Raw genomic sequence first — 13,232 nt, 5'->3', positions numbered from 1 at the left:
CCGCGGCAACGCCCGCTGCTGCGGCAGGGAAAGCTGCTCGTCTCGGGGAACAAAAGGCTGCGGCGGCCGCGGGAGGGCGGAGGGACGGCGGCCGCCAGCTGCGCAGCGGCGGGGCCGGTTCACACATGGGCGGCCAACAAAGCGCCGAGGCGTTGGGGTGGTCCCAGGCCGGGGAAAGAAGCGCCCCCCACCTCCCTCCTCCCCCCCACCGAGCTGGTCCCCCGGCCCAGGGCGGCCGCCCCACGGCCGCGCTCCGTGCCTTTGTCCCCGCTCTTAGAGACGAACCGGGGCGGCGGCGGCGGGCGGCGGGCGGCGGCACCGGTGCGCGGCGGCCGCACCCAGACGGCCCCGCCCCGCGCCCCGCCCCCGGCGCCTCGCCCCGCCCCCGCTGCGGGAGACAATGCCGCAGCCCCGCCCCGCCGCCGCGCGCCCATTGGGCCCGCGCCGTTCCCGCATGACGTCACCGGCGGGGGCGGGGCGCGGCGCCCGATTTAAGGCGCGGCGCGGGGCGCGGCCGCCGCAGCGGCGAGTGCGGGACCGGGGGGAGCAGGCGGCGTCAGCGGCGGCTACAGGGCAGCGTCGGGTACCGGCACCATGCGTGAGATCGTGCACATCCAGGCCGGGCAGTGCGGCAACCAGATCGGCGCCAAGGTACGGGGCCGGCGGGGGCGCCTCGGCTGTCTGCCTGGTCGGGGCGGGGGGGAGGGGGTCGTCCGCGGCGATGCTGGGCGCGGGGCGGTGCCCTCTCAGCCGGGTCTGTCGCGTCCAGCGATGAGCGCTGCCGGGGAGGGGTCGCCTTCGCGCTCGGGAGCACCGCTGGGCTCGCTGCGCAGCGCGGGGGTCTGTGCGGGGCGACTCCCGGGAAAACGCGGAGCTCCCGCGGCGTGAGCACGGTGCGCCCCGGAGGGGTGTGGGGCTCTGGGTGTGTGTGTGTATTCGCACTGATGTCCACCCGCTCCCGGCAGGCGGCAGGGGTCCCGGGCGGAGGGAAGGGGCGCCGAGCCGGTGCCACACCCCTCACGTCGGTGTGGGGGGGTTTGCGGTGAGGGGCGCGGTAGCGGTCGCGTTTAGCTGGGTCCCGCCCCCACGCGTGGCGAATCCCCGCGCGCCACGTCGCGGGGCTTTGATCGGGGGGCGCGGGCTAGGCGTGGCAGCACTGACACCCCTTTGCACCCCCCCCACCCCCGGGTCCCCGCAGTTCTGGGAGGTCATCAGCGATGAGCACGGCATCGACCCCACGGGCAGCTACCACGGGGACAGCGACCTGCAGCTGGAGAGGATCAACGTCTACTACAATGAAGCCACCGGTAATGGCACTGCGTAACGAGCCCCCTGGGGTCACAGGAGGGAGGGGGAGCAGGCAGGGTGTTCCTGGTCCTCCCAGGGCAGCTGTGCCCCAGCCTGCCCTGCAGCGGGTGACATCCTGCCATAGCTGTTACAGCTACTTTGTGCCCCTATCCTCAACTACCTCTGCGCAAGTGCTGTCACACTCACTGTCTGTGGCAGCAAATTGGAGGGGGGTGGAAGGGAGCGCATCAGGGCTGCTGTGCCCCAGGCTGCAGGGCTGTAACGCTGGTGCTGGTTCCTCCTGCAGGTAACAAGTATGTCCCCCGTGCCATCCTGGTGGACCTGGAGCCCGGCACAATGGACTCTGTGCGCTCCGGCCCCTTCGGGCAGATCTTCCGTCCAGACAACTTTGTCTTTGGTGAGTGAGAGTGGGGTGGAAATGTCCTGGAGCGGGAGCTCTGTGGTCAGAAGAGGCTCAGAGCGAGCGTGCTGGTGATCTAGGGGACTGGAATCCTAGGGGGGATATGGGGGTGGCAACAAGGGGTGAAGCCCCTGGGGCAAGAGAAGCGGCATCGTGCCTGCTCCTGCCTGGGGCACTGACGTGGCACCTTGCTTCTGGTCTGCCCTGTAGGTCAGAGCGGGGCTGGCAACAACTGGGCCAAGGGGCACTACACGGAAGGTGCCGAGCTGGTGGACTCTGTCCTGGATGTGGTGAGGAAGGAGTCGGAGAGCTGCGACTGCCTCCAGGGCTTCCAGTTGACCCACTCGTTGGGTGGCGGGACAGGCTCTGGGATGGGCACCCTCCTGATCAGCAAGATCCGCGAGGAGTACCCCGACCGCATCATGAACACCTTCAGCGTCATGCCCTCCCCCAAGGTGTCGGACACGGTGGTGGAGCCCTACAATGCCACCCTCTCTGTGCACCAGCTGGTGGAGAACACGGACGAGACCTACTGCATTGACAACGAGGCCCTGTACGACATTTGCTTCCGCACCCTGAAGCTGACCACTCCCACGTACGGGGACCTCAACCACCTGGTGTCGGCCACCATGAGCGGCGTGACCACCTGCCTTCGCTTCCCCGGCCAGCTGAACGCCGACCTGCGCAAGCTGGCGGTCAACATGGTGCCTTTCCCCCGGCTGCACTTCTTCATGCCGGGCTTCGCCCCTCTCACCAGCCGCGGCAGCCAGCAGTACCGAGCCCTGACGGTGCCCGAGCTGACGCAGCAGATGTTCGACTCCAAGAACATGATGGCCGCCTGCGACCCCCGCCACGGCCGCTACCTGACGGTGGCCGCCATCTTCCGGGGCCGCATGTCCATGAAGGAGGTGGACGAGCAGATGCTCAACGTGCAGAACAAGAACAGCAGCTACTTTGTGGAGTGGATCCCCAACAACGTGAAGACAGCCGTCTGCGACATCCCCCCGCGCGGCCTCAAGATGTCCGCCACCTTCATCGGCAACAGCACCGCTATCCAGGAGCTCTTCAAGAGGATCTCGGAGCAGTTCACGGCCATGTTCCGGCGCAAGGCCTTCCTGCACTGGTACACTGGCGAGGGAATGGATGAGATGGAGTTCACAGAGGCCGAAAGCAACATGAATGACCTGGTCTCCGAGTACCAGCAGTACCAGGATGCCACTGCAGATGAGCAGGGGGAGTTTGAAGAGGAAGGAGAGGAGGATGAGGCGTAGAGTTTCAATGGGTAGGAGTTAAGTATAGTCTGAGCAGGCAAGTGTTCATTGAAGGAGGAATCTGTGCAGTTGTGCTGAAGCATGCATTTTTTAATTTGGTGCTCTCCACTGTTGCTTCTGTCAGCAGTTTTGTATCCTTGACTGTCCAATGTAACAGTAGTTGCAAAAATACTTCAGAGTCTTCTGTTGAAATGGTTAACTTCTCAAACATAAAGGCTTTTTGTGTCCTAATCTGTCTCCTCTGCCTTATTTCTCTCTAGATTAAGAAAATAACTCTTGCATAGCTTTCTGTACCTTCACTTCTCAGTTTAATCCTAAGCCTCAGCGAAAGGTTAAGATCAATAAAACAAGTTTTCTTGGGCCATGAATTTGGCATCATGAGTAAACTGCTGTTGCTCAGCTTAAGGTGGTAGCTAACTTATGGAAACGGGGGGTTCACTAGTAGATTCTGAGTCCTACAGCTGATCTATTTTTGGGGATAAAGCTGCCTTAACTAATAGCAACAAGACACTGTGCTTGAGAATCCTGCAACTCCTATTTATGGGCATACATGGTAGTGAGGTCAGTGAGAAGGTATTGGGTTCCACATTACAAGCTGTCAAAAGCAATCTGACAGATTAGCAGCAAGTTTCCCCCCTGCTCTTCAGCAGCTCTTAGTGAAGTCATTCTGTGGCCTATAGCACATGTGCATGGGTGGCTGCCTGGGATTTGACTTGGTCCTCAGCTGTCCTGTCTCCCCCCCAGTCCTTCTCTCTAAATATGAAAAGTTCATGCAGAGAATCATGGGTTTCTCCTAGGAGATGACTTGATTAAGAACCTGAATTTTCTCTTCAGGTATGAAATTCTTGATTGTTCCCCTGCCCACCCCTCCAGAAAAAAGCCACTAAGCTGCTATTTGTTGTAAAGGCTTTGACTCCTTTTAGGAGGTAAGAGGCAATGGGCAGACTTCTAGGTAGCACAGCTCGAAAGACTGCCCAGAGCATGTATACAATCTTGGAGCAGTCAGGTAGATACCCTGATGGTAATGATCTTCCACCTCCCAGTTATGCATTTACAGGGCTGTTTGAAGTTCTTGGTCCCTGCAGCAGGAAACAGACCTCTACCCAGGCAGGTGAGAGATGCGCAGCAGCACCCTGTTGTGCATCTTTGCAAAGGTAAGTGTGGCTTCCTTACAGTGGGGTGTGAGTGTGTGTGTGTGAAAGCTGTATGCTTAAAGGATGTAAGAATCCAGAGTTTCTGAAGTCTAATGAGGCTTTTATTACTCCTACAAGATGAGTAAAATCCCTGCCCAGAGCACAGTAGCTACCCAAAATACACACTCAGACCTTAGTTCTCCCAGGCACCACTACAGGGAGTGCTCCTGTACTTAAAAAAAAGCGTTGCCTTGAACTGCTGCTATCAGTCCTACAATTACTGTGGTCCCTGCTGCTCAAAGAGCTGCTATTCACGTGTGCACAACCTCTTTTGTAGTCCTTTAATGAAACGCTTGGGAGGCATCAGTGGAAGAAAAACTTAACAGGGAGCTACTGTGCATGACTAATATCTTGCCCATTTAAGCTCTGTTAATTGACCAGTGCTTACAGACACTGCCCAGAGTGTTCCTTTGCTGGGCTTGTCATCCCAGGTGAGATCTACCCTGGTGCACAGGACATGTACAGCTTTTCTCTTATCTATATGCTTTGTTTCTGGTGTGCACCCTGCAAAGAGGGGTGAGATGCACTTAAAGTGCCTGGACTGTTGGTAAACAAATAAACAGCATGTGCAGTTCTAGGATTAAGCATTAAATAAATCGAGGCTGTTTTAGTAACTGAGTTACTACACACTGCCCCAGGCCCCTTGGGGAAATAACAGCTTTTATCTGGTTGTCAAAGTAACCTTCCCTTGAAATTACCTGGCTGGGTTGCACTTGAAGTTGTTTACCATCTAGCTTTGTTTGCAAAGCTGAGATGGGGGGGGAGGGGGGGGGGGGAGAGCCAGCAGATGAATTTCAACAGAGTTTAACTAAAAGATGAGAATCCAGTCTAGCATAGTAAAGATCTTGCTTTCTGCTGCCATGGGGCTGTAGCAGGTCTCACTAGTGTTCAGCATGTCTAGCTTCTAATTCTTAGTGTAATTACACTTTGTCTCTAGCGAACCCTTAAATATAGCTACCCAAGTGACACGTTTCAGTACAACTCCCTCACTAGAAAGTAGGGCACCATCCTACGGTGCTTGCTATTGTTTGTATTCTGGTTTTCTCCTAGAGGAAGGGAAACCATAAATAGAGAGTCTAGGCAGAAACATGCCCTTTCATAAATCCTACACAGCTGATTTGCCAGTCATAATCGTGTAAAAAAGAAAATCAAACCATTTTGGTAGTTGGGGAATAGGGGATACAGGGAGATTTAGAGGGGAGGTTGAAAACTCCTCATTAGGAGTCAATAAGGGAGAATGAGTCTCACCCTGGGCCTGGGGGTTGTAGTAACAGGTTTTTTTTTCTGATGGATCTCTGAGCTTTAGCTGTATCCATTGCTGAGGAGACCATTCACTAAAAAAATCAGAGACTGATTGCTCTGTGCCAAGCAATGGGCAGATGTCCTAGCAAGTGCTCATGGTTACACTTTTTCTGATTCACAGAGAAAGCAGAACCACTGAAAGGATTTCAGATTAGGCAATCTAACTGCCTTGAAGTCTGTCAGGTGTTGATTTGTATTTGTCCATGTGATGAGCAGCATCTTTAAGGCTAAAGGTCTTGCAGGAGGCATCCTATCCTGAGGATAGATAGTACAGGCTTAGTGCTGTGTGCCTTATGCTATTTATAGTGACTCATTTGTGTTGAGATAGAAGTTAATAAATGCCAAGCAATATATTTTTGTTTCATTGCATCAGTGGTGCAGGGAAGCATTCTCCTCTGACAATCAGAGCTGATGGTGTTGGGGAAGGGAACAATGTTGTTTTTTGTTGGTTCCCTTTGTTTGATGTGTTGCACTAAGCACACTAACAGAATGTCTTGACCAAGGCAAACAGCTCAACCTTTGTCCACTGGTTGGTAAAGCAAGATGGCATAGCTACATAAGGATGCAAAAGCAGCAAGATATTATGTAGGATTAATTTAAATAGAAATGGAATGAGGTGTGGCAGCACAGAGATGCCATGTCTCCTAATTTCCCTCCCCTGTTAAATTCTAGGGCCTCAGTCTAAGACATTGTACCATCAGTGTTGTGGAAGGATAGTCCAGTATGTGGCCTGGTTCTTTAAAGCTCTTAAGTATCTGTTGAGAACACAGAACTACATCTGTTGTCAAAAGATGTTTTCTGATCTGTCAATGGGAAGGATAAAGTTTCTCTTCTTACTGATGTGTGAGCTGCCTATATACATCAGAAATGAGGTTGTAGTAAATGTACAGTGGCCCCAGTGATGTAATAATCTAAGAATCAAACCTGAGGCCCACCCTGTGGACAAGTGTATCTTTCCAGAAACCATGTGATTAAGGAAACAGTAAAACAAAGTAGCAAAAGGATTTAGAATCTGAAGAAAGGAAGGAATCCACATCTTGGGTCTTCTCCAGCCAATTCTCTGCAAAAATGGAGCTAATCCCTGTGTAGGGAAATCTGCTCACTGATGAGATCTATGTACTTTAGAAGAGCACAGCACACTTGGGTATTTCTAGGTATGTGTGCAAATGGGATGTGCTCAAAGAAACTGTGCTGGACTGGCAGCCCTTATGGGACTCCTGTGAAACACAGGCCTCTTGCAGAGTGGTGCAAGAGGGACATGTTTTCTTACCTCACCAGAAAGAGCTGGGGCCTGTAACAACACTCTCTGTGTCAGAAAGAGTTCTCCCCTGGCTTCCTTCATCTTTTGTCCCTCCCTGTAAGCCCCATGGCAAAGTAATCTGTAACATCAGGATGATCCATGGCTTCGAGAAGGGAGAGTTTTATGGTTGTTCCACTAAAATAACTTTCAAACAAAACAAACCACACCTCGCTGACTGACTGTGTGGTTTTATTCTTAAAGCAGTGGTGTTAAGCTACATTAAATCCTGCTTTGTGGTGGGCCATGCATGAATTAGTGCTTTCTGTTTAATGAGCCCTAACATTTTTGCTTGCTGAAGCTATGAGGAGATAAAAGTCCTCTCTGGAGACATCGTGTGACTATCCCCCTATGTCTGGTAGGTACCCTTTCTCCTAAGGGATGTTATTCTACTTTTCTGCTCCATGTTAAAGCATATTAAATGTATACTTACAGGGACTGTTCAGATGTGGCAGCCTGCCTGGAAGCTATAGGTAACGCGGTTACCCCGAATCTGCGTGTTGTAGGGGAGGCATTTTCTTCTCATTTACAAATAAACCCCTTCTTAATTGTCCCATGTATTTTTCAGCTGCTTTTATGTTTCCACAGAACCAAGCTTGTGACTCCCTTGATGTGTTATATGTGCCTGAGGTAATCCAAGTAAGGTTATTTTTTTGCCTCCTCCCTTCAACTCAGAGTAAACCTTTATAAACAAGTATTAGGAACTGATCTTCTATGTCACTTAAAAAAAAAAAAAGGCTTTTTTGATTGTTTTCCACTTCCAATCCAGCATTCATTCATGCTAAGCCCCTATCTTTTGGTACTCCAACCATCATCTGTCCTGGTCCATTTCTTATTTATTAGGATGGGAAAGAGCAGATTATAGGAACCATTTTATATGGTTATCTTTAGCTCTCCAACATGACAATTCAAAATGGAAGCATTTGGTCACAGGAAAGTGCCTGAGGCCATGGTACATTTTGGAAAAAGACATTTCTTGGCCCTGACTCCAGACACTTGTCCAGCTGGAGCCCACTGAGCATTTGAATTTGAGGCATGGGGAGGGTACTGGGGAGAGCTGTGAAAGCCTGCCCTTCCCCAGCCGTTCTGCTGGCTAAGGACAGTGCAGGTGACAACTCTTTCTTCTCCCTGAGCAGTTCAACAAGAAGGAAAATCTTTTCCTGGCTCCTAGCTTCGGCCCTATATCAAGTATTTCATTTGTGAATCTGTTAGAATGACAAAAATGTCTCTCTGAAGTGTGCATATAAGAAGGCTATTTACAGTACCAAAGCAAAAGAGAAATCATTTAAGAACAGGTCATTCCTTCCTCCTTACTCAAAGTCACATTTTCCCTTACGGCAGAATTCCACTCGTAAGGGAGGAAATCAAGTTAGCTTTCTTCAATTCTTGTTTGTTAACATTTGATTCTTGTGTGGTGGAGATTTTCTAACTGGTCTGAAATTATCCATATGTCATCTTCTATAATCAGGTTACCAGTCTCACTTGGCTTCCTTGGTAATTCCAAGGCATGTTTTCTTTTCTCTTTGTCAAGAATGCCTCTTATCATTGCAGACAGAAATGTTGATGATAATCCAGTGTAAGCAGAAAGTGGAAACACTTGCTCCAGAGAACGGAATGGCTACCCTGGCAGAGGTGGTGTAGCTTGTACAGTAAACAGTTATCTCTTGTTTTGCACTGAAAAATGTTCCCATGTTTTCGGTGGATGTAGAAGAAAGATACCACCTGCTGCCTTAGTGAATAATTAAACAAGGTTTTCAAGCAGAATTCAAATGGGCTCACAATGAGCTTGACAAACATTAAATGAAATCCAAGCACTGACTTCTTACAGTCTGCTGCTCTGCATCCAGCATAATGCTGGTCTTATAATTAATAAATTAATTGTATGGTTGGTTCACTGTGGCTTTTGGGTTTTTGTTTTTTGTTTGTTTGGTTTTTTTTTAATAAACTCCAGCTCCACCCTAGCAGGCAGTGAGAGAAAGCAAGCTTGGGTTAGAGTTTTTGGGGGCCATTGAGAAAGCTGCTGCTTGCAGAAGTGGGTAGCTCTGTGGGCTGGGCTGATCCAATATGCTCCAGCTGCTAAAAAGGATGGTCCCATTCCCCCTGCCCTGCTTCAGGAGTTACCTCCAGAGCCTGTCTGACCCCCCTCTACCAGTCAGTTCAGTGCCCTAAACTCCACACTTAAGGACAGAAAACTGGTGATGGAGAAGCAGCTTTTTCTTGGGTTAAGGAGTGGGCCGGAGGGAGATGTGGTGCAGAGGGGGAGGAAAAGGCAGGAAAAGGTCACTGGAAGCAGGAGAGAGCAGAGCAAGCCTTTCAGATGGTTCAGCTGCCTAGAGCACCCTGAAGTCTCCCACGGGGAACCCTGGGCTATTTTAAGCAACGTAGATTGGATCCCACCACAGAAACCACCGCATCTCTTAGCAGGCATCACAAGATGAAGTTTAGAGTTTTCTCTGTGTCAGTTTGAGTTACAAGAAACTATCATATTGCAAGATAAAGCGAGGCTGCTAAGGAACAAAAGAAACCGTGACTAGCAGATCAAAGTCACTATCTGTGCCTTGTTCTTGATGATGCGCGGGAAATAAGCTACCCTGGAAAATGTGATGTCAGCATTTCATTTCTGTTGGTGCTGGAATCTTAGTCATCTCTTGACTGGAGGACCCAGTTTGTAGAGATGGCAGATGTATTTCATCTAGCAAGCGATCTTAAAAAGGTGGATGCCTGGATGGGGGCAGGAGCCATCTGGCTGCTACCCGTCACATCTGGTGTGCCAAGCAGAAATAATGAGAGGCTGCATTGTTTTGCCTTTCTTCTCAGTAAATTGCTGCCTGATGATGATCAACATATTTTTCCCTTTCTGGAGTCATTTTGCAACATGTGAATGTGTTTATTATGGTAGACTTGGAAGCCAGACAAGTGGGATTCTGCTTGCTGTGTCCTCTACAACCAAATTCACAGAAATTTCTGACTCTTAAGAGGTTATCATCTAAGTTCACAAGAGAAACCATAGGATCTGGAATAAATACTGTGTTCACAGAGAAACAATTATTCCCTCAAAAGGAATATGGGTCCTTTTAGAATTAATAGTGCCCTTAATTGTTCCATAACTTGATGTTCTCTCATCCTCTCACCTCTTTTGTTCTTGGCCAAACACACCCACCTCCCCTCCCCAAGGTACAATAAATACAAGTACAGAGGACTCCATGGTGAAGCTGCTTTTGCTCATTCATAAAATGCTCAGTGTTGTAGTATTTAATCACTTCTAGTGCCTGCAGTGGGTTGTAATTTTGAAATAAAAATAGATTTTCCTTTTTGGTATTTTATTACTAGAATTAAAGATACCTTCATGATTATTCCACCCTCTTGCTGGCAGAAATGTGCTTCTATCTCAACTCCAAAAGTCCTCATCAGGTGGAAATACCGCAGTTACTGGGTAGAAGGCAAACAATAAGCTAAGGAACAGAGCCTGCTCTTTCGAGTACCAACAGCATGACTCAAAAAAGTCATGTAGCCTCTGGTATACGTGCCTGAGCGATACATGACATCACCCGTGGCATGGAAGGGAGAATAAAGCCATAGTCAGGCATTTCATGGGCTTGAGCAGCTCTCACGTTCCCACATTCGCGCTTCCACTGCAAACAATGGGAAATTACGGACAGACGTGAAAATGTTGCGAGGTCCCTGTCGCCTCCCTGGTGCATCCATCGCCTGGGCTCTGCCGTTGCCTTGGAAACTGGGAAGGTAGGGTCTGATGCAGGCTTGGAGCAGGCTGCGGCGCTGCCGGAGTAGTTTCAGCTGCGGAGGGGCACACGGGCGTCCCTGGGCGCACGCGTTGCCGTTGTATGAGCGGGGGAGTTTTGACTCTCAGTTGCAATTCTGAACGCTTGGAATGTAGGGAGCTGCGTTAGGGAATACAACGGGGAACTCCCACAGCTGTTTAAGTAGCGTTGGTGGCGCTGATCCTTTAAAGGGTTTGCCAAAATGGAGGGTTCTGAACTGACGTGAGAGTAATTGGCTTTCCATTCGCTTCTCTGGATGCTCGGCATTGCTGTAGGTGAGGGAACTTGCACAAATACACATGGACCTCCCTTTAGATACTTGGGTTTAAAACCTGGAGCTACATGCCCCAAAAACCCAGTGGGGACCTATAAAGAGACCAGTGCCATAGCATCTAAGAACTAGTTTCTTCATAAAAACTCAGAATCCTTTCTGGAATAGCTATAAAGCCCGGGGAGACCACTGAGTGCACGTGGGAAGAAGACATCTCAGGGAGTGTCCAGGTGCCTTCAGGATAGGAATCAGAAAGCTTCAAGCTGGTCCTTTATAGACTGCCAGGAATACTTTGGCACCCAAAAAGCTCTTCTGTGCCTGGGTGGATCCCACAGCGGTGCAGTTTTGTTGCAGTTCTGCCAGTAGCAAGAAAATGTAACCGCCTGCTGCTGCCCAAAAGGGTGGGTTATGCCTATACCGTGTAGAAAAATGTGTGTGCACAGGTTATGTGAGCAGTAACAGGCCTGCCTGCGACTAAGTATGGCAGAAACACGTCAAAGGGAAATACTGACAAGGGACAAGATTTGAAGAACACAAAACTCAAGAGAAGTTGGTGAAAAGATCTCAGTGCCAGCACAATTCTGGGTATTCTGTGATTGTAAAAAGCAGGTGTAATAATGACCTATGTAATTCCATGCATTGCAAAGCCTGACCCAGGCCGTGCTCGTGACATTTCCTGGCAGCTGAGCTTTCTGCACCAGGGCAGAGGAAGAGCCACAGTTCATACACAAAGTCAGTTCAGGGGAGCAGACTGAGAGCCTCTTTGGCAAACACCACCACAATATACTTCTAAGTTCATGGCAGCCATATGCTGGGCAAAGTTTACCTCAGCTTTGCAGAATTCTGCTTGTTTTCTAGCTGTTATAATTACAGTCAAATGTAATAGCATGGCACAAAGATCAGTAAACAGTCGAGCTGGTGTTGCTGGTCACACTCAGCCTCCCACTCCTTTCCTCCTTTTCACAGAATCACAGAATTGTTGGGGTTAGACAGAACCTCTGGAGGTCTTTACTCAGCCTGGGAGGGTCAGCTAGAGCTAGTGCAGGTTGATCAAGGTTGTGTCCACTCAGGTTTTGAATATCTTCAAGAATGGCCATCCTCTGGTCAACCCGTGCCAGGGCAAACACGTTATTTTCTTATGCTTAGGTGGAATTTCTTGTGTTTTGGTTTGTGCCCGTCGTCTCTCCCCCTGTCACGGGGCACCATTGAGAAGAGCCTCACTCCATCTTCTTTCCTCCTTCCCATTAAGTATTTATATATGCTGATAAGAGTCCCCTGAGCCTTCTCCAGGACAATCTGTCCCAGCTCTCAGTGTCTCCTCATATGACAGATGCTCCAGTTCCTTAACCAGCTTTGGGCTTTTCATTGGACCTGCTCCAGTATGTCCAGCTCTGTCTTGTACCGAGGAGCCCAGAATCAGATGCAAAATGTCAGATGTGTCTCATCACCCCTGATCCCCTTCCTTGACCTGCTGGTAATGCTCTTCCCAACACAGCTCTGTATGCTGCTGGATACCCTTACTGCAAGAGCACATTTCGACTTGGTTTCAACTTTGTGTCCACACTCCCTTTTGCTGCAGATGGACCTGCAGAAGTCACTTTGACTTCACTAACCCTTTCCTCACCCTGCACAGTGACTCTATGTTGCTCCTGGATCACCTGACTCTACTTCTACCTCCTGAATGCTTCTTCTTTATATTTGTGTTTACTCAAAAGCTCATTTTTCATCCAGACAGGCCTCCTGCCACCTTTCTTGATGCCCTGCTTATTGGCGTGGACCATTCTGGAGGCTGGAGGAGGTGATCCCTGGAAGTCAACCAGCTCTCCTGGAGTCCTCTTTACAGGATCATCTCCCATAGGATTATTCCAAACTGATACCTGGAGAGGCTAAAGTCAGCTCTCCTGAAGACCAGGGCACTGTGATCCTGCAATCTGCCTTGTTGCTTTCCACCAGGATCTTGAATTCCACCATCTTATGGTCACTGTAGCCAGGGCTGTCCTGAGCCTTCACAACCCTTACCCCTTGCTTGTAAGTATCAGGTCCAGCAGAGTGCCTCTCTTTTGGACTACTTGATCATCTGTGTCAGGAGATTATCACCAATGCACTCTACAAAACTCCTGGATTGCTTTTACCCTGCTGTGTTGCCCCTGCAGCAGGTATTAGGGAGGTTGAAGTCCCTCTTAAGGACTAGGGCCTGTGAATGCAAAATTTCTTCCAATTGTCTGAAGGTCTTACCTACCTATCTTCCTGATCATGGCATGTTTAGCAGACACCCACCACCACACAGCACACATAAGCTTGCCCACTAATCCTAACCATTTCAATCTCAGATGGCTTCTTACCCACCTCCAGGCAGAGCTCTGTGCATGTCTGTTGCTCTCTCACACAAAGGACAATTTCCCTCCCCAGCC

At 50.0% G+C, this 13,232-nt stretch overlaps 1 protein-coding gene across 1 annotated transcript; it reads left to right on the top strand.

Annotated features, from left to right (window-relative positions):
- Positions 1–594: 594 nt before the first annotated feature.
- LOC311188949 (tubulin beta-2 chain) lies at positions 595–3,198 on the top strand (the record flags this gene model as incomplete). The annotated part of the gene is made up of 4 exons (XM_084260522.1): positions 595–651; positions 1,199–1,307; positions 1,595–1,705; positions 1,919–3,198. The coding sequence occupies 4 exons, from the start codon at positions 595–597 to the stop codon at positions 2,977–2,979; spliced, it is 1,338 nt and encodes a 445-aa protein (XP_084116648.1). The 3' UTR covers positions 2,980–3,198.
- Positions 3,199–13,232: the final 10,034 nt, after the last annotated feature.

Source organism: Gallinula chloropus, assembly GCF_964237585.1.
Source record: "Gallinula chloropus genome assembly, chromosome: 2".
NCBI lineage: Eukaryota > Metazoa > Chordata > Aves > Gruiformes > Rallidae > Gallinula > Gallinula chloropus.
This window is presented reverse-complemented; position numbering and strand designations above follow the sequence as displayed.